This window comes from Hippopotamus amphibius, chromosome 3 (assembly GCF_030028045.1).
Source record: "Hippopotamus amphibius kiboko isolate mHipAmp2 chromosome 3, mHipAmp2.hap2, whole genome shotgun sequence".
NCBI lineage: Eukaryota > Metazoa > Chordata > Mammalia > Artiodactyla > Hippopotamidae > Hippopotamus > Hippopotamus amphibius.
The window spans coordinates 141,172,553-141,194,468 of NC_080188.1; the positions used below are offsets into that span (position 1 = coordinate 141,172,553).

Below are 21,916 nucleotides of genomic sequence, written 5' to 3' on the forward strand. Positions count from 1 at the left end.
ACAAAGTTCTCACAACCATCATCTGGGGCATATACTATTATCATTACCTTCATATTAAATAAGAGGAAAGTGAGGCCCAGAAAGACTAAGAATTTGTCAAGTTTGCCCAGTATGTAAGTGGTGGAAATGAGTTTTTAACTTAGTCAAATATGTTTAATTATAGTTAAGAGCCTTCCTTCTTAACACCATGAAATACTCTCACTTGAAGTGAGCGTTTAATATCATCTATTTGAGAACTGAATAAAAATGAGGCACGATGGTATTTGTGTTAGATGAGATTCCATATTGCTGGCACAGAAGCCCAACTCAAGCTGGCATTAATAACAGATTTAGATAACGTGCCCACTTCCAAATGAAAAATGGAACTGGGGGAACCCCATGTATCCTTTGGCTCAGGACAGGATTTGAGGTACTCATCCATGAACCACACACTGTGGCAAGAGGAAAATGGATAACTTGGATTGCAATTTAGGCAATTCCTGAAGCCAGGGAGGGGAACAATCCCACCAAAATTGAGCAGCTGCCCCTTGAGAGGTAGGGAGAGGGAAAATGGGGATATAGAAGCACAGGAAAATGAAGAGAATAAGTCAGAGTCAAACAAATGGAATCCTTACTTCCTTTCCCACTAAAAGATTAACACATAAATTAAACTAAAAGAAAGATCATGATTAGATTCCAAATCTTAAAAAATCCCACTGACGATGTGTGCATTAGCTCTCCATTAGCTGCATTGTAACAAATTCTTCCAAAATTTAGCTGCTTCAAAGAAGCATTTATTTCTTTTTTTTAAGCTCTTTATTGGAATATAACTGCTTTACACTCTTGTACCAGCTTTTGAGGTACACCAAAGTGAATCAGCTGTATTTATACATATATCCCCATATTCCCTCCCTCCCGCGACTCCCTCCCACCCTCCCTGTCGTGGTCCTCTAAGGCATCACACATCATAGAGTTGATCTCCCTTTGTTATGCAGCAACTTCCCGTTAGCTATCTATTTTACAGTTGGTAGTGTAAATATGTCTATGCTACTCTCTCATTTCGTCCCAGCTTCCCCTTTGCCCCGCCTCAACCCCCTTGTCCTCCAGTCCATTCTCTGCATCTGCATCCTTATTCTAGCCCTGTCACTGGGTTCATCAGTACCATTTTTTTTTTTAGATTCCATATATATGAGTTAGCATACAGTATTTGTTTTTCTCTTTCTGGCTTACTTCACTCTGTATGACAGACTCTAGGTCTATCCACCTCATTATATATAGCTCAGTTTATATGTGCCACATCTTCTTTATCCATTCATCTGTTGATGGGCATTTAGGTTGCTTCCATGTCCTGGCTATTGTAAATAGTGCTGCAATGAACATTATGGTACATGTTTCTTTTTGGATTATGGTTTTCTCTAGGTATATACCCAATAGTGGGATTACTGGATAATATGGAAGTTCCATTTTTAGTTTTTTAAGGAACCTCCAAATTGTTTTCCACAGTGGCTGTACCAACTTACATTCCCACCAGCAGTGCAGGAGAGTTCCCTTTTCTCCACACCCTCTCCAACATTTATTGTTTCTAGATGTTTTGATGATGGACATTCTGACTGGTGTGAGGTGATACCTCGTGGATTTGACTTGCGTTTCTCTAATGAGTAGTGATGTTGAGCATCTTTTCATGTGTTCGTTGGCCATCTGAATGTAGAAGCATTTATTTCTGTGAGTCAGTAACCTGAGTGCAGCTTAGCTGGCTCAACATCTTTTATCAGGTTGCTGGGGAAAGATCTTCTTCCAAGCTCATTCATGGTTGAGTGAGAATTTAGCTTTTCCTGGGCTATTGCATTGAGGCAGTTCCTTGCCACGTGGGCCTCTCTTTAGGGCAGCTCACAACAAGTAGCTGGCTTCCCTCAGAGCAGGCATGCAAAAAAGCAAAAGCAAATGCCCAAGACAGTCTTTTTAAACTTATCTTGGAAGTGACATCCTATCACTTCTGCCACATTTTGTTCTTTAGAAGTGAGTCAGTAAGTCTAGCCCTTTCTCAGGAAGAAGACAAAGAAGTGTGAGTATCAGGCAGAAGGTGGGGATCTATGGGGCCATTTTAGAAGCTGCCTACCATAATGTGTGTATTTGTGTGTATGTGGGTCTGTACATGTGTTTTCAAGGACTGTGGGTGGTCAGTGGTTGCGCATGGTATGGGGCCAAAAGAGTATGAGTTCCTGTGGATTTTCCTGTTAAGAGTATTGGAGGGTTAAAATGGTAGCTGTTGTCCTACGGGAAACATGTGACATTCACAAATTGAGAATTTGAGCCAGCTTAATAAAGGCACTATTTACAAAGATGTGGTAAGTTAAGAATAGAGAAATTACCAGGAATAGTGTATTACTCCAGGGCTTGTGACCGTTTGGTGTATCAATCCCCCAGGCCTGAAGCAGCATGAGGAGGGAGCAGTTATCAGAACTAGGAGAAGATATTTGTATGAGAAGACCCCCAGACCGGAGCTATGACTATTCACCATAGGAAGCAGTTAGCCTATGGCATCTCCACAGGGAAGGTGCCTGGGGAATAGTTGCTTTGACTCAGTTTCCTCCAGCCTCCTGCTGACACTACCCATTGGCAGAACTCAGCCAGAAGCTGGAAGGCAAGGAAGTCCACTGATGTTGTCAATACAGTTCAGTCTGTTAATCGCACACCGTACTGTTGGAGGAGTAGAGGGCGGACCTGGAGGGACAATCAGAAGATACCCAGTACAGAAATCAAATGAGGACCTATGAGGAAAATCGTATCCATAATAGGCAGAGAGGAAGAAAGGCTTACATGACAAGCTATTGTTTGGAGCAAGCTAGCTGGAAGAGCTTGCTGACAGAGAAGGGTATTTAACATCAGAACAGGCTTTCATATAATTGTGTCTCTTGAAGATCCTTAAAAATGGGAAACACACATCTATCTCTATGAAATGATTAGGGCAAAACTGTACTGATGAAAGAAGTGTGGGTAGCTAAGATGACTTTGAAGGGTCCTTGTAACTTGAGGATTGGGTGTTTCAGGAGGACTGATGGAAATCAGGGAACTGGATCTCCTGCAAAATATTCACAACTCTTTGAAATGGAAATTAGGCTCTTCCAATTTAGGAATCAAATTAAAGCAAGTATTCAGGGTGTTAGCCCCTGTGCTCCTGCCTGTTTGAAGTGGCAGCTAAAGGAGGGAGGCGTGCTTTTTCCTGGATGAAGCAGGATCTCACTCAGCCTGTTTTCATCTTTACTTAGCACCTGCTGGCCTGGAGTGGTGTCGCCCAAGCAATCAGACGCTAGACGTGCCAAGTGTCTGACCTCCCCGTGTCTGCCGCCCCTCCCCCCAAACCCCATGACAGCTCTCCTGATTTGGATGGACAGGGGCTGGTTTAAAATGACGGTCTCAAGTTCGTGTAGGAGGAGAAAGTTAATTCAAAGAAACGGGCAGTCAAGCTTCCTTTTTCTGTAGGAATAATTATTATCCCATTTCACCATGGCCCACCTGGGAGCCCACTTTGCCTTCAGATCCCGCTGGCAGAAGACCGACGATGAACTCTGTCGACATAGCATGTCCTTTATTCTTCACAAAGCCATTTGCAATGACTTCTTTCAGAGCTATCTCTACCTGCTGGAAAATATTCCCCTGGGTAAGTGAGTCAGAGCTACTAGATAAGGAATAAGAAATGACTGGAGCTACTGTGTGAGGTTGTGGGGCGTTTGCAAAAGGAATTAGAACAAGGACACTTTTCAGATAGAAAGGACACGCAGCCAATGTCACTGGGCTTAAATGTTTCAATGGCATTCTTTTACCGAGAGTGCAAAGACCAAGTGCTGCCTGGCAGGTCAAGTCTCTATTTTGGGGCTTGCGTGTACCTCAGACATGGGTAACTTACTTCTCTGTGTGTGGGTTGGTTGAATATCAAGTGTATAGAAATTAATGTCTTGAATTTGGAGGGACATTTTCAATATTTGCAAAAATTTAGAGGTGGGCAAGTTAGGTAACTCAAAGATAAGAGTATTAATGCAGTAGCATATCAACTAAGAATTAAAAAGAAAGGCTAAGCAATAATAGAACAGGGTTGTTGGTGTATGTGTGTGTAGGTGTGTGTGCATGTGTGCGTGCGTGTACGTGTGCACACATGCATGTATGTGAGCACACAATCCATGTAATCCTTTCTAGCCTTTCTGAGTTACAATACAATACAGTAATAGTCCGAGAACTTAAAAGGAGCAGATTTCAGTTTGGTCTTTGAATATTAAGAAAAAAACTGAGCAGTAGTCTGTCTCCATTTTAGTTATTTCCTCTAGTTTTCAGGAAATTGGACAATAGGGCAATAAAAAGCTTATCTGGTTTGTCTGTACCACTTTTCTCAGCCTCTGTGAAAGTGATTACTTGAGGGCACTCTTAACAGCACTGAAGAGGAAATAACTTGCGATTAAAGAGTGAAGTATCCCCCTTTGATTTATACTTTCCCCCAGTGAAAGCAGGAACAGTATGTATCAGCCCCAGTCTGTTTTCTTAAGGTTGCTGAAAGCCCCATTGTACACTTGATGTGGCCAGGGTTTCTAGACGTGGAAGGAGCTACATAATTCTTTGTATTGCATTCAAAACTATGTTAGCAGCCTACCAACGTCTCTTTCTATAAGTCCATTTCTGAGGGGAATCCTTAATTCTAGACATGCAAATACTTTCATCTCGTATTTATATATATTTCTTATAAAAATTTCTCATTTATGACTTTATTTGATCCTTATAGCCACACTGTGAGATAGATAGGGTAAGTACTGATAGTATTATTTTTCCACCCACCTTCTCACTCTTGCCCCCATCTTATTTTTTCAATTGAGAAAAAGAAAATTCAAAGATGATGAGCTCTAATCTATATAGGTTTCATCTAGCTATCAAAGCAAGAACCTAAGACCAGGGCTCTTTCTGGTAGATCGCATTACCCATAAGGAATTCTTTCAGGTCATAGTGTACATCTCATTTGTATCCAAATGGAAAAATTGGAGCAGTCTATTTGGAAGGTGATGATGTTCTGACCATTCCGTATATTGTCAGAGCATATATGGAGACACTCTCTGGGCCACACCTCAGCGATAGTAGGTTGTTGGCTCCTGTTGCATTTGTCTGGAGAAAGATATCACTTACAGTAACTCGTGAGAGACTCATTAAGGGGCAGATGACTGCCAAATTTTAAAGATAATTATTAGAGAGAAAAAAAACTCATCTCTGAAAGGAGCTAAAGATGGATTAAAAAGACCCCAATAAATATTTATTAGACAAATTAAATAGCCCCTTACTAATCATTCATTGCAGGTCACCAACGTCCTGAGTTCAAATTCCGGCACTGCTACTGGTTGAGAAAATCACCTCCGCAAGTTACTAAAGTCTCTGAGCATCATTTCCCTCAAAAGTGTGAGGCTGTTGGGGGATTAAATGCAATTATATATGTGGCACTAGTCAACACTCAGCAAGCACTGGTTTTTTACTTCCTTAGAGTCAGGTCTCTTTAAAGTCACCACGTAGCCTTCCTTAGAACAGGCATTACCGAAGATGATAAGCTTAATTTGCTATCTGGGAGTTTTCAGACTGCAGTGGATATTAACCTTTTCAGTTTGGAAAAAAAAATGCAGCCCGTGGAAGTGCTCCTTCCCCAGCCCCACTGAGGTGTTTGAGGGTTGGCTTCCCCTCCTCTTGGTGATTTCAAGACTTCATCAAATGAAAACAAAGCCCTTCTTTTGAAAGGTTGGGGAACCCTACTGTAGAGTCTGCACAGAGAGTTTGTTGTTTGGGGTAATATGGGAAGAGTGGTGGCTAACCAGACTCTTCGATTCCTTCTTTCCTTCCTTCCTCCCTCCACCTGCCTATGTTCGGCAGCAAGCCTCACACCAGCGCACTGTGCAGTGACAGTCGGTCATGGCGACACTTGCTGACATATCCCCGGCTAGCTTCAGTGATTCACGCAGAAGCAAGAGCATGCATGTTCAACATCTCAATGGGAAACTTAGCTATGCCATTGAATACAACGGGTCTTCACAAAGAAATGGGAACACGCTTATTAGTAGTCTCAGTATTTTGCGTATATTATCTCAGTTAATCCTCACAACATCCCTACTAGGCGGTGCTGTTATTTTCTCCACGCTATATCTGAGGAACAGAGAAAGTAACTTGCCGAAGATCGTGTGGTGGTGAGTGTAGAGCAGGATTAGAACCCAGGCAGTCGAGCTCCAGGGTCTCTCTTTTTTAACCACAAAATCATGCTGCCTCCCAATGTAAATGGCAACTTGACTAATGAGAGGGTTTACCACATTTTTGAATTGACAGGCATATAAAACGTAGTCTACGAGGAGCACTGGCTTTCTAGTGAGATAATCAGCAAGACGGGCAGCCAGTGAGTAGGTTCATATAATCTAGTTATACCAGCCCACGTTCAATCAGAGGCGTGGAGTGAATGAATTTTCCAAAGGTGGCTGTGAACAAACCGGAAGTAGAACAGGAAAACAATTCATATAAATCTCCAGTTTTATACCAGAGCTTGCAGGGGCCTATATACAGCCTAACTGGAGATGTTCATATAAGTTAACTCCTCAGTAATTCTTCTAGCACTATCCGCAGCATATTTCTGAGTACACAGAAGTCAGCGAATATTTATTAATTATATAGTGCGCAAGAATCTGTTACTCCGGGACATTGTTAAAGGTTTAGTCTAACTTCACATTTAGAATAGTAGTTCCATGTGGTTTAGCAAAAGGAACAAAGACTTTGCATTTAAATAGGTTCGGGTTAGGGCCTGGCGCTGACTCTTCGTTTCTGTGTAACATTGAATAAGTTACTAAATCTTTCTGATTTTCTCATTACCTACCTGTAAAATGATTATAATCCCAGTTTTGTAGTGTCGTTGTGAAGGTTGAATGAGATAGTGTGCAGAGATGGCATGAAGGTGCCTGGCATAGTGCTTGGCACATAGGAGGTACCCACTAATGGTTAGTAACTCCCCTTCACCTACCCCTTTTTAGAAGAATTAAGCTCGGAGGAGGAAATTTAGAACAATGGTCATGCGTTTACCATTGCAATTAAAAACTAAAATTAATAAAAACATTTCTTATAATATACTTGGAACTCCCAAATGAAACTCAGCACACAAGTATTGGCATTTTTCAAATTGATTTCATCCCTTTGGTAGGCATTGCTGCACAACTCATACAGTGATACTTTTTATTATTCGGGTATACCTAATTGGGAGAGAAGATATATCCTCCTGTAGTTTTTCATAAACTACAAAAAGTGTGACTTATGTGTGATGATGTCATCTTTTCCTTATAGCCATTGACTGTTTTGCTGAACCTGTGTATTATTCAAAGAAAAAAAGCTAGACAATATTCCTTTATTCAGTGAACATTCAAAGGAGGTCTGCTGTGTGGTAGGCATAATGGTAAGTCCTCGGGTTACAAGGACAGTAAGACAGAGCTTTATCCTGAGAATTTAGTGTAGGAGAGAGACCCGCACAGACAATTTTTGTGGAATGTGGAAGCAGCGATAGAGACCACTACAGGATGCTGCAGAGGTGCAGAGGAGGCGTGGTGACTGCTGAATCAGCTTCTGACTCTTCTGATGCAAAATCTCACCATGAAAAATCTGTCTCCAATATCTTTGCCTGAATTCGGACCTTTTCGAATTTGACAGTGGGTCAGGTGGAACATCCAAGAAAGAATAGAGAGTAAGGAAGACACTCAGCCAAGTGGGCAGGGGATGTGATGTGTGGTGGGAGCTTGAGTGCATCCTTGCTGAAGTGGGGAAAGTGTATTTTCCCTCCTTTTCCACCTTTGGTTACCTTACTTGTGTTGAAGGCTGAAAAGAATTTAGGCAACACTGAAATAGCCCTCAGTTGAAAAGAAAAAAAAAAACCCACTAAAGCTTTCAAGGTAGGCAGTGCATTGTTTTAGAGGCAAGAAACACCAGACACGTAAAGCATGCAGGGAAGAAATAAAACCTAGAGGACCTCTCAGGGTAATTCTGAGATTTGCTAATGATGATTTTCTAGCATTCTGGCACAGGCAGACCTTTGGATTCTACCAGAAACATTGATAAAATCCTACTTCCTACTCTTTCCTATTGCTGAAAACACAGATATGACTTTTGGTTTTTTTAGATTCCACATAAAAGTGAGATCATACATTATTTATCTTTCTCTGTCAGATTTATTTCACTTACGATAATGCCCACAGGGTCCGTCCATGTTGTCACAAATGGCAGGATTTTATTCCTTTTATGGCCGAGTAATATTCCATTGTGCCTAGATACATTTTCCTTCCTTCCTCCCTTCCTCCTTTCCTTCCTCTCTTGCTTCCTTCTCCCCCACCCCTTGCTTCCTTTCTCCCTTCTTCCTCCCTCCCTCCCTTCCTTCCTTCCTTACATTTTTACCATTACTTCTTTAATGGCTAAATTGAGATTTCATCACCTACGAATCTCTTTTATGGAAGATCTTACACTTCCTAAGGGCATCTCCTAGTTGGACTTTCTTTTCTCTTATAAATAAAAGACTAACTTGATCCAATATTCTATTGCAAATCATTTCAAATCTATCATTTAAATCCAGCCTACATATCCTCTGAAGACTCTCAGGTCAATTTTCAGTTGACAAACAGGTCTAACATTTGCAGTAAAGTCTAAAATAGTTAAATCTATTTTTAAAAAAAAGAAAAAGAAAAAGAAGGTACTCAGAAAACATAAACACATCTCTCAACAAAATTTTTTTTAGAGAATTTACAAGATCTTCGTTCTTCTTCAGGGCAAATTCATGTGTGTTTTATTATTTTTTTTTTTATAGCAAGTAAGGCATTGGAAGGTCCTTGGGAGTTCAGCTTATAATGTAGGCCAGGAAATAAGTACCATATCATATCAAGAACTAATAGAGTGTCTAGCCTCTTTCTTGAACTATCCCAAATTTTACAGGAACATTGCAGTCCTGCAAGAATAAGCCACTAGGTGTATTTCTGTAATAAAAAGCCACAGGCTGATGACTGATCATGTTATCTGAATCAACTGGCACCATGGTAGGAGCTATCAAGAGGGGAGAACCTGGGGCTGGCCATTACACCTCATATATCTTTTTAGTGAAATGTTGCTGTCAATTAGGTGACAAGCCCATAACCATAAAATCTTACCTATTGAGTCTGACCCCTGCTGAACTTGGCATTCACTTGTGGTCTAAATGTTGCTGGCATAATGGACCATTCCCATTTCCAGATTAAGGGTTTTAATAAACTCCACCAACTAGTTGACTTAAGCAGGTGATGATGAGTGTGGCTGTTTTGCTGCTTTGGTTGGATCAACGAGAGAGCACTGAGGCTGTGGCTTGCCTGTGATCCCAAGAAACATTCAACTCTGGGAAGACTTTGTGAGCTGTGATTTCCTAGCCTGGTTTTCTGAGACATACAGAACAATTTGGAACGGTCATGTTTTTGGCATGATGATGCTCAATTTTTGTCCTCCCTGTTGAATGTATCAGCATTTCTTGAGCTACCTGTTTACACAACACTTTACCAAGTGCTAGGGAAGGGGGACTGGTGTAGGTCATTGGTTCCCAATGTTTTTGAACATGAGGACACTCCTTTTAATGTTAGATTTTCGCAATCAGTAGCTAACTTGTGTATAAAATGTCAAAAAATCTATAGATTTATTAATAGTTCTAAAAATTTGTATTTTTTAAATGGCAATCTATCATATTATTTAATATATACAGGAGGTATAGTGTATAACATTGTTAGTCTCTAGACTATAAAGTACATGGAAACTTATTCCTGTATCCCTTTTAGCAAATTCATTATCATTCGAGGGTCCAAGTGTTGGCCCAACCCAAGTTGGGAAATAGTGATGTAACTCCACAGATGAAACATACTACCATGGATAGTAGTAGCGTTTATTGGATTTTTAACTTTTAGAATTAAAATTTGTGACTATGTAAGCATTGTTCAGTTCAGAGCCAAGTAGTGCATTAGTCCAATGTCATAATCTTGGTTTACCTGAAGAAAAATGTTTCTAGTTAAGGTTAAATAGATTCTATTTTCTTATACTCCTTCTACGTAAAATTATGTCAAATTTTGGTTTTCATCATATCCCGTTTGTAACATTTTTATACTGTTGTGTATTTTACTTGGAGCTTTCAACTGTCTTTTATTTTTTTGTTGATTGAGGTTAAAAATATGTCCTCTTAAAAATATCGCTAATGTCTCCTTGCTTCTTACCTACTATCTATTGCCCAGAATCTAGTTCATTCTTCTTCCTGAAGATATTTTTTTAAGCCTGTGTTTTCTGTTGTATTACAAATTGATTTCTTTCTAGATCTGATAATATCTGTCATTTTGCTGTTTCTTTACATTGGATTCCTGGGTTAATTCCACTGTCTTTCACCATATATCTTCTCTTGATTTTAACCCTTATGGGGCTGGAATATAGTTTCAAGAAACTTCTGAAGAATGAATCCATGGGAGGTAAATCTTCCTTCATCATTTGAATGGTAACGAATTTTAGCCTCAAAATAATCTTCCATCAGCATATTGATGATGATGCTCCACTGTTTTCCAGTGTTTCTGATGAGATCTGTGTGATGAGCCTGATTCTAGCTCTTTGAACATAGGGTTGCCAGATGAAATATGAGGCCAGCTAAATTTCAATTTAAGATAATCAACGAACAGCTTTTTAGTATAAGTATGTACCAGGCAATGTGTGATATTTCAGGCATATTTATACTAATAATTTATCCATTGGTTATCTAAAATTCAAAACTAATTGTGTGTCCTGTATTTTTATTTGTTAAATCTGGCAACCCTACTTGAAGGTCAACAAACTTTTTCCCACTAAATAACATAATGATCTCATTACTCTTTGTGTTCTGAAATTTCCTAAGGATGTGTATAAATGTGACTTTTACCTAATTATTAGTATTTTTAAATCCATATTGCTCAATACTTTTGGACCTTATAGACTCTTTCAGCTTTGGGAAATTTTCTTCTATTATTTCTGTAATAATTTTCTTCCCTCCATTTTCTGTTTTTGAGAATCCTAATTAACTTGATGTTGGGTCTTCTGAATTAAGTCTTTATAGCTCTAATCTTTTTACTTCTGTTTTCCATATCTATCTTTTCCTTTATGTACTGATAAGTTTACTCAATTATATAACAAAGTTTTTAGTAATCAAAATTTTGATTTCTAAGAATTCCTTATTATTCTTTAAATTATCATTTTCTTGGCATCTTATCTTCAAGCTATGGATGGACCTGTTCTTATATCTCTTAAAGGATGTAGGTTTTTGTTTAGTTTTGGTTTAAATTCTCATTCATTTCCTGGATTATTTCTATTTCCTTTAGGGTCAGTTCTGATTGTTTATCTCTATCTTTGTTTCTCAGACTGCCATTTTACCCCCATCTGTTTGGAAATCATTCTTTATTCATAGTTAGGGATGAAGGACAGGGACAATAATTTTAGGTGATGGAGAAGGTTTCCTCTGTTAAATACTTCTCCACTGAATAGAAAGGATGACAAGAAGCTGTACATTTGCCAGAAGATCTTACTAGACTCTGATGCGTGTGAGCAGATGAGATACATGGAATCCTCTATATGCCAGAATGAGTTGTGTTCTAGAATCCCAACACCAACTGATCTAGTTCTCCTAAGGCACTTAATTATTATTTTTTTCTTTTTTAAAAGAAGAGACATATTCTTCCTACCCCCTGCCCCCAGGATTATAGCTGTGCTGCTTGTCACTTTGGCGGGGGGGGGGGGGGGGGAGGAGTGTATTGGTCACCTCACCAGTTGGCCTGTAGACAGATTTTTTTAATTAACTCTTACTTCCTTTTGCAACTATGCTGATCCGTACATTCTTTAGCTCTGTTCCATCTGCTTTATCTACTTTTTGTCTTTCAGAAATTTGTTGAAATCATGAATCCATTGGTGGCCCCTTCTCAGTTTCTTCACTGTTACAGGTTGAGTTTATTAAAACAATTCTTGGGGAGTACTGGGAAGCAGGGAGGACAAATGCATGTATTCAGCCCACAGTCTTGAACCAGAAGTTCCTCCCTTTATCTCACTTTCTATCATTTCCTTCTGAATATTTTCTAATGAAACTATTTTATATCTGCAAGTGTGGATATTGGTTTACAAAACACACTAAATGTATACTCATTTACTCCTCAGAAGTGGAACACATGTTTTTCTAAAAATAAGTGTCTTAAAATAATACCTTGCATCTTTTCTGAAATAATGAAATGACATAATATATGTGAATGTTACTAGTATACTACCTGGTACAGAATAATTGCTCAATAAATATTATATTTCTGTTTATTATTTTATTTTCAGAAGATAGGGCTAAAGCACATTTTATGTAATGTTGGTACAAAGAGATATCTGGGTATGAGTTGCTTAAAAAAAGAGGTGAAAAAATAGCCATCCCTAATGTACCTTGTGATTAGAAGTAAGGGTTAGTAATTAAATTCTTATAAAATATTTGGAGATCAAAGATAAAACTTACTGTGAAACTTGTGACATTATTTATTCTATTGTAGCACACACTGTTCAACTTTTTTTTTAATATAGCGACAAGATATTTTAAAATTAAAACCTAGGGTTACTAAATCATGAAATGCCACATGATTGTGATTTATACGTGAGATATCTGAAGATGATAGGGGTTAAGAAGTTTAACCCAAGGTTATACAGCAAGTAAGTCACTGAGCCAGAACTCAAACCCAGGTCTTCTGACATCAAACTAATATCCTTTCCAACACAGCACAAATTTGCAGGCTTCTTTTTTTTTTTTTTTTAAATAAATTTATTATTTATTTATTTCACTGCATTGGGTATTTTTTGCTGCAAATGGGCTTTCTCTAGTTGTGGTGAGTGGAGGCTATCCTTCATTGTGGTGTTCAGACTTCTTACTGTGGAGAACATTCTCTTGTTGCGGAGCACGGGCTCTAGGCTCGAAGGCTTCAGTAGTTGCGGCTCAGTAGTTGTGTGGCTTATGGGCTCTAGAGCACAGGCTCAGTAGTTGTGGCACATGGGCTTAGTTGCTCTACCGCATGTGGGATCTTCCCGGACCAGGGCTTGAACCCATGTCCCCTGCACTGGCAGGCAGATTCTCAACCATTGCGCCACCAGGGAAGTCCCAATTTGCAGGCTTCTACAATGAAATTCAATGCATGATAAGAATGAACTTGTTCTGTCATTTAAATATTAATAAATATTAATAATGTTTTATTTGCAGTGAAATTGTATGCTTTAAGAAGTCAGGTCGTCAATGGTGAGATGCAGTTCTATGCCAGAGCTAAACTCTTCTACCAAGAAGTACCAGCGACAGAAGAGGGTATGATGGGAAATTTCATTGAACTGTCTGACCCAGATATCCAGGCCTCTCGGAAATTTCTTAGGAAATTTGTTGGGGTGAGTTATCCGACTGTGGTTTGATGAAGAGGCAAATTCCTTGCAAACATTGAGCTCACATGCTTCTGTGTTGCTGCTTAAGTCATATTAAAGCCATATGGCTCAGCCAAGAGTTTCGTGTCAAAGCCTGTTTTAAGATGTTCAGAAAGGATGGGTCACATTAAATGAAAGGTTTATCCCACTTGGCATTTCACCCTCCAAGCACCAGCTAATTTCTCATGCTTCAAGAGAAGGTGAACTAGCAATGTTAGTATTACAATTAGTGGATTAAGAAGACTTCTCTTTCAGAGTCTCATATGTAAACAGTTGACACACAGATGACTGATGAGAGATTATGCCATTTGGGATCTTGGGGTGATTTACTGAGTCCCTGTAACAAAAATTCAATGTTGTAAGGAAATGCAAGCTTATGTTCAGTTTAAAAATAGTAAGTTTAGTAGAATCTCTTTATATTACATTATACATAGTTCAGACATTACCTTGAAAGAGTGTGATCCCTTCGTAGACATTGTGGTGGGTGAAACTCCACTTCCTTACTTCCAGGCCTTATGGAGATGGATCATATACTGCAGGGGCCAAAATCATGGGTTCCAGAGCCATTACAGTTCTTCTTGCTGAATAAGCAACCTTGGGCCTATTCCTTAAATTCTCTTAAATCTCAGTTTTCTTACCTGTGACTAGGGCATAACCACAGGATCTACCTCATAGGATAATGCGAAGCTCAAATGAGATAATATATGTCAAGTGCTTACTTTAGTGCACATAATTATTGCCCAATAAATCTAATTTATTACTACTACTACTAACAGCAAGCTTTCATAAAATGCATTCATTGTATTTTAAGGAGCTTCATTCAGTTGCTAGAAAAGACTTAACCCCCACAATAAAGCTGTTGTTGGTTCCACTGAGAACAAAGTCCTAACCAGCAAATAGGTTTTATTCTAATTCATTATGAAGTCATCTTTCATTTGAAATTTGGAGTCCATTTTACTCTGATGAAGGAAACATTAAGAGTATTATGAATATTGGGGGTTAGGTTGTCAACCTATTTAGCAGCATAATAATAATATCCCCAGTGTTGAGGTGAGGTTCACTTCACATCCAACTTCCCTGGAGCACCCTTTGCCTGAGTACAGAAAATAGGATCAGAATGGATCACCCATTGGGCCAAAGTGGACATCAGCTGTGGCCATAAAGGACTATGGAGCTAGGGATGATGGCTGGGGCCATTTCTAAGTCAGGTTAACCTGGAATATTTTAGAATCAGTGTTGCTGACTTATTTCACCGAGCACTTTTTATGAGATAGTCAGTCACTCTGATAAGCACTTCAGAAGCAGTGCCTTATTTGCTCTTCATAATAATTCTGGGAGGTAAGTACTGTTATCATTTCTTGTTTTCACAGTTGTGGAAACTGAGGCTTGAAGAGGTTAAGTAAGTTTTCAAGGTTACACAGTTGGTAAGAGACAGAGCTGGGACTTATGCCCAGCCAGGTCTGTCTGACACCAAACTCCCTGCTCTTATCCACGACATATTTTTTCCATTTGTCTCATGAAGCAGAAAAATCCCTGCTTTGTGTGTGTGTGTGTGTGTGTGTGTGTGTGTGTGTGTGTGTGTGTGTGGTGTGTACCACAGACCTCAACTCTCCTCCAATCTGGCTGAGAGCAATCCCTCCTGCTCGCCGCGTGGTGAGGCTGACTTTCATCCCAGTGCATTTCAGAAGCTTGGTTAGTAATCCAGCTGTCTTGTCACTCCATGTGGAATGCCAAGCTGACCACAGGGATGCTGGTCAGACAGAGCCCATACACACACCCACGGACCTGGGAAAGGAAACAGCCTTGTGCTTGCGTATTTATGTTGGAAAAGAGCAGCCTGCTCTTTTCAAACAAATACAAGGAGTCCTTCTTAGTAGACTAGGCTCATTGTGAAGCTGTGACCTCTAACTAAGTACAAACACAGTCTTTTTAAAGAAATGATATTTTGGTACTTTGACCTTAATAATATGCTAAATTAGTATCCAGGTCAAGATGCAGGGAGTTAGGGAATATGAGTATCTGACATGATTTATCCTTGTGTCAACTGGGAAAAGGCAGATTGTTTAATTTAAAGTTTTGCTTTCCTTTCAACACTTAGTGACATGGGACGCTGGGAAAAGGTGTTTAAACTTGTTGCAAATGTGCTTACTTTAGCAAATAAACAAATGATACCAAGATGATGTCAGTGGCATAGCTGATAACATTCCTTACTTTTTCTATTGGGGCAAGTAGAAATTTATAAAAAGTAATCAATATTTGGTGGTATTTACCTCTTGACATTTCTCAGAGATTGGATGATTAAAAAATTTGGGGCTGACTTGTATTTCATGGTTTTTATAAAGTGGCATTTAGCACTTTCATTTTAGTTTTAAAGTCCAATGGAAAGAAGGTAAAAATAATATTCTTCAAAACAAAACACATAGGCAGAATCAAAATGAAAATAAAATTTCTGAGAGTATTTCACTATTTTATATGAATCCATAAATATGAAGATAGGATAATAAATGACAAAACATCTTGTTTTGAAATCACACATTGTATGTAGTTCTGGTCACATTCATGGAAGAGCATCAGATTTCAGTCTAATCACAGTAACGGGCAGCCATGATATCCAGGAGGCTAGGGATGTTGTCCCTGAGACCAGTCCTTAAATGTCCCTTCTCAGAGGTGCTGCATGTGAATGAGAGACAGAGGAAGAAACTTGGTGCCAGGATATGAGAGTCAGTGCCAACCATGTGGAGTGATTTGGAATAAAGAGAACTAGACAGTAGTGGAGAGGGGCTAAGGTGCACAAGATGAGTGAAAGGCATCTTTTGTATCTGTAAGTAACTGTTGTTTCAAGGATAACTGCAGTCAAATATCACACGTCTAAATTGGTGAAAAATACACATGAGAGGATGAGCATTTTCAAGGGAGTTCTACTGCGAATATTTCACCTCTCTGGGTCTCTGTTTCTTTGTCTGAAAAAGTAGGGGAATTCTACACAAATGGTTTTCAGTCTCCAGGGTTTTGCTGAGATCCTTCAAGGGCTTATTGGGAGAGTGATAGAAAGGCTGAGTGGTGAGGCCCTGCCTCACTTTAACCAGGACAGCTTCATATTTATTTGTTCACTGAGAAGGAGTTCAGCTGTTATAACCTTCTTGAAATCCTCGGGCATAGATCTCTGAGGTTTCAGTTTTATTGTCCCGTGATTCAATTTTTAAAACCATTTGTTACAATAATGTGAGCAACACCATATCAGTAGAGGCTTTAGGGCCAAATAATGATAAGAAAAATTTATAATGAGAGTCTCTAGTTAGGCACACAGATTTCTACTAAAGCCATTTTCAGTAGCTTAAAATAATTTCCCTATATTCCCCCCATCTTGTTTACGTTATAAATTTACTTACAAGATGGTGCTTTTATGGCCTTCAAAAGGTAAAACTTCAGCCTAGGACTCTTAATGAATTAGTTTAGTTTACATTATAGTATCTGAACGAGCGATGTAGCATATTGTAAGTAGGAATGGCAAACACATGGCACATGTACTATCACGTCCCCTTCCCATACTCAAGGCAGACATCACTAATTAATCATAGACCTCTTCCTGATCAGTCTGAATGAAGCCTTAGAATTCTTTTCAACATAATAAGACAGCTGCTACCAAGTTTATGAGGTGACAGCTCTAAGGTAGAACTGGCTTTGGATTCACTCAGCTCGCTCTTCAAATTCTAGTTCTGCCATTAGCTGGGTGGTATTAAAAAATCTAAGGATCCTTATCTTGAAATTGGAGAATAATCATTACTTTGTGGGATTTTTTGATTACTGTAGTCATTATAGATGCAAAGAGCTGGCTACACACAAGCAGTCCATAAATCACGATTATTATTTTTTCCTCTGAAAAGCTACAGTTGCTTCACTTTTTGTTCTTCTTTGTTCTTGCTGTAAGGATGGCCTCTTGAATGGACTGGAAAGCAGTGTTTCTGATGTTTCCTTCTACTCAAACTTCACCTTTTGATACTTAGCCAATTTTTTTTAAACCCTTATGTTCTGAGAAATCAAGAGTAGACTTTCTCCTTAAGATCTTGATTGACAACTTCAAGTATCTTGTTACTGTAATTTCTAGCAGAAAACCTATTCAGCAGCCATCCCAACTGTGACCAAATAATTTAGACCAGCTGAATCTTAGAGAGAGAGGTAAACACACATATATATGTATATACACATCTATACACATATACGTATCATAGATATATACTGGTTATGTATACTACATATATGTATATATGTATATGTGTATATTACTTTATGGAAGCAAGTTTGAGAAACCTTTTATTGACTGATTTCCTCCTTTCTCTACCACCTATTCATCTTTCACCCCCAGTTAATTTAATGAAGAGATTTACTTAAAAAAATATTTAAGGGCTTTTGTGCCCAGTAAATCATGTTGTTTCTAGTACAAAAGCAGAAAACAATTTTTAGCATGAAAACAGACAAGGGGACTTGGCAGCAACCACCTTTTATCCTCATGAATGAGCTGTATGCCACCGGGGCTGAGTTTGAAGTAAAATCCTAGTCTGAGAATGGAACAGTTTGCATTTCCTCAGCTTAGGTCCTAAAAATTATCTTCCACATAAGAACAGTAGCTAATTCAGAGCCCCCAAAATCAGTTTTGAAAAAAAAATTTCAATCATTCATCCCCAGTATGAATTGAAATGTGTTCATTGCATGAATTTGAAAAGTAATCTTAAAACTCTGAAAGACTCTCACTGATTTGTTCTCTTTTTTTAACAAGGCAGTAAGCTGTGGTGCAGGTTCATTTAGCTGTGGGTTTGACCCAAATTTTCAGTTAACAAAGTTTTATTTTTATAGGGCTTGCAATGACCCATTTATCTTAGAGAAAATTACCCGGTTTTCAAACTTAAGACATTATTTTCTAAAATCCTATTTTGAAATTCTTTGAAAGATCTATATTTGGATAAAATAAAGAAGGCAAAAACTAGACATGTTTGGATATATATATATATTTTTTCAGATCTTTATTGGGGTATAATTGCTTTACACTGTTGTGCCAGTTTCTGCTGTACAACAAAATGAATCAGCTGTATTTATACATATAACCCCATATCCCCTCCCTCTTGAGCCTCCCTCCCACCCTCCCTAACCCACCCCTCTAGGTCATCACCAATATTTTTGAAAAAAGTCATGGAATGTTTTATAACTTGATGGTGGTAGTGGGTACGTGCCTGTATACATTTGTAGAAACTCATTGAACGGTACACTTAAAATAGTACATTCAACATGTGAAACTGACCCAAAATAAAGTTTATTTAAAGAGGTAATTGAGTGTCCAAACTCAGGGTGAGCGTCTGTACTTGAAGTGTTCCACAAGTTACCTTTCCGCAGGGGCCCGGGAGAACTGGGACGGACTGTGCCTTGGATTGCGGTTCTGGGATAGGAAGGGTCAGCAAGCATGTCCTGTTGCCGGTTTTCAACACTGTGGGACTGGTGGACATGATGGAATCGTTCCTCCTCGAAGCGCAGAACTACCTGCAGGTCAAAGGGGACAAGGTAGAAAGCTACCACTGCTACAGCCTGCAGGAATTCACACCTGCGCTGGGGAGATACGATGTCATCTGGATTCAGTGGGTCTCTGGTTAGTCCTGCATGGCATTGCATCTGCCCTTCTCCCCTTTCCAGATAGAGGAAATGACACGTGGGGCTGATTGGAGGATTTGTGGAGGCAGAGCAAGGGCGCAAAGGGAGATCTGGCTATAGTTGTGCTTAGAAAGTTAGCTAGCCTTAGGTATCATGGGAGCTTCCCGAAACATCTGGTCCTCCAGATTTTTCCCCTAACATCCTCTGAACAAGCCTGACAACTCCCATCCATAGGGATGGACTGCCTTTGGACCAACGTAAATTGTAGAAAAAAACCTAAACATTTGAAAAACTTTAAAAAGTGGGGCCAAAAAGAGTTTATCTGCATTTATTAGCAAAACTAGACTTTCTTAGATTTAAATTCCCAGGAAATGAGACAGCAATGAATTAGATTTTGGTCTGTGTGTGTGTGTGTGTGTGTGTGTGTGACACAGAGGAATGATGACAGAGTTGGGCTGTCCAGAGGACATGGAGGGAACCCAAGCTTTGAGCAATGGTTTCTCTTGTGCCTGGGAGGTAGATAGACTAGGTAGGATAATATCTGTTCTATACAGTGTGCACTGATGCCCCTCAAAGAGGATACCTGTCCTCTCATCTAAGTCCTCAAAGCCTCCTGAAACAAAATAATTCAGGCTATTAAATAATTTATGAGTGAGTGAACAAATGAGCTCCTGACTTGTAGCCTTGTGGTCGTTCCATCTTTCCTACTCACCTCCTGCCTCACCCACCCTTTTGTCCTGTTCCCCCATTTACTTGGCCTCGCCTGTAGGGTACCTGACTGATAAAGACCTTCTTGCATTTCTTTCCCGGTGCCGAGATGGCCTGAAAGAAAACGGCATCATCATACTGAAGGACAATGTGGCTCGAGAGGGCTGCATCTTCGATCTCTCTGACAGCAGTGTGACTCGGGACATGGACATCCTCCAGAGCCTCATTAGAAAGAGTGGGCTGGTGGTGCTGGGCCAGGAGAAGCAGGATGGCTTTCCAGAGCAGTGCATCCCGGTGTGGATGTTTGCACTGCACAGCGATGGACACTTCTGACCAGCAGTGGGAGTGAACGGCTGCACTGCACAGTAGTGCTTTGGGAAGAGGTGCTCTCCTCTGAGGTGCCCCTTGTAATTCATGTAGGAATGAAGGGAAGGGAGGTACTGCCTGTTTGGAGATGATTGATGTAATATGTACACGTTTCCACTAATTATGTAAGTACATGCACACACTCTATGGATTTTCCAAAAGATAAATGGAATATGACATCTGGGAAAACATCTAAACTCTACAAGTGTACACAAAAAACAGAAAAGGGAGCAATGTTCACAAAACCTAAACTGCCTTGGTCTCTGGAGATTTGCATTATAGAGTAGTTTAGGGTGGGTGGGGTAAAGTCTAGACCACCTTTCTCTGCTCTCATGCTAGATACATTATACTTCTTTCCTCTTTGGGAATACTACTTCTCTTAGACAAAAATCTCCCCCTAATTAGAAGGCACCAGTCAAAATAACCTTATCAAAACAATTCCATTACTTAATTTTGTCTTTAGCTTTAGCAGAAAAAAAGACTATGGTTTCACTTTCTATTTTGGGTCAGTTTCACCACCCAATGATGTAATATGGATGTAATTTGATAACAGAAGTCTGCATTTCAGTGATGGGGAAGTGTCTCCTTTCAGGAGAAAATGTTTTACCCTTGAAATTTCAGCTGTGAACATATAAGTAAATGTCATTGATAATCTAATTTTAGCCATTGGCTTCCAACACAACTTGCTTCATTGCAGCTGCTCCTGTTTCCTTGATTGATATGAATGTACATTGGAAAAAGAAAGGAAATGACAAACCTGAAAACTGAACTAACTGGATTAATTTAAGGCATTGGTTTTAATTAAAAATAATCTAAAATCTTTCAAAAACAAAAATGTAATTTAATTTTTTTAGCAGAATGTTTAACTATAACTGCTATTGTATTTAAAACACTCTAGCATCATTCACGTGAAGGACATATTTGTGTTTTGATATATATAAGTCTTCTATGAAATGCAATCAGTTTAAAGATAAAGAAAGTCTATTGCATGGATATGCTATCACCATAAAAAATCATGTTTGTACATCATAGCTCTAACTTAGGAGGAAAACAATTATTATAAAACATTTATTACCTTGATACAGCATTACCCAAGTAGTTTCATTTATGTCCTGGAAAATTATGTCACTTACCCTGCCAGTGGCACCTTCCAGCTGCAGTATGTTATTCATGATGCTCTAGTGTAATATAACAGAATGTGAGTTAGAACCATTGATGGAGAAGCCAGAGAACAAGATTAAATAAACTGCTGAATCATTACCAGACTGAGCATGACAAAACAAGTATACTGAAGTTTTCATCCTCTATGTTTTGGAGCAAATTAACTGAATCTTCCTTTTTGGCCCATCCCAGGAGTATTCTGTTTCTTTTACACTAGCACCCTTATTCTCCTTGACTTTCTGCGTCGCCAGTACTCACATGCTGATTGACACAATTGTCTATTCCTCTGGGCCTGGGTTCCTGAGCTTAAGGAGGAAATAACATAATTGTCCTATTAGTATGGATATGTAATCTTTAACTCAGTTGAGTCTTTGGGGTTGATCAGTAGTCCCTTTTCTCTTCCTATGTCATTTCCCATTTTCCTTAGAAAATTTCCAGATCTTTATTGTTCCACAAAATTTCCCTATGCCATATATAACTTTAATTTAATTGAGAAAGTAGAAATTGAGGAGTAAATCGTATCAACATCACCTCGTATAACAAGTTAATAATTAGTACAAGGTTAAGGGAAGAGTAGCTT

General features: G+C 39.1%; 1 protein-coding gene across 1 annotated transcript; it reads left to right on the forward strand.

Moving 5' to 3' along the window:
* The first annotated feature begins 3,422 nt into the window (after nucleotides 1–3,422).
* NTMT2 (N-terminal Xaa-Pro-Lys N-methyltransferase 2) lies at nucleotides 3,423–21,580 on the forward strand. Its single transcript, XM_057730092.1, has 4 exons — nucleotides 3,423–3,637; nucleotides 13,256–13,431; nucleotides 18,850–19,099; nucleotides 19,871–21,580. Exons 1-4 carry the CDS (start codon nucleotides 3,484–3,486, stop codon nucleotides 20,140–20,142), a joined length of 852 nt encoding a protein of 283 aa, XP_057586075.1. The 5' UTR covers nucleotides 3,423–3,483; the 3' UTR covers nucleotides 20,143–21,580.
* Nucleotides 21,581–21,916: the final 336 nt, after the last annotated feature.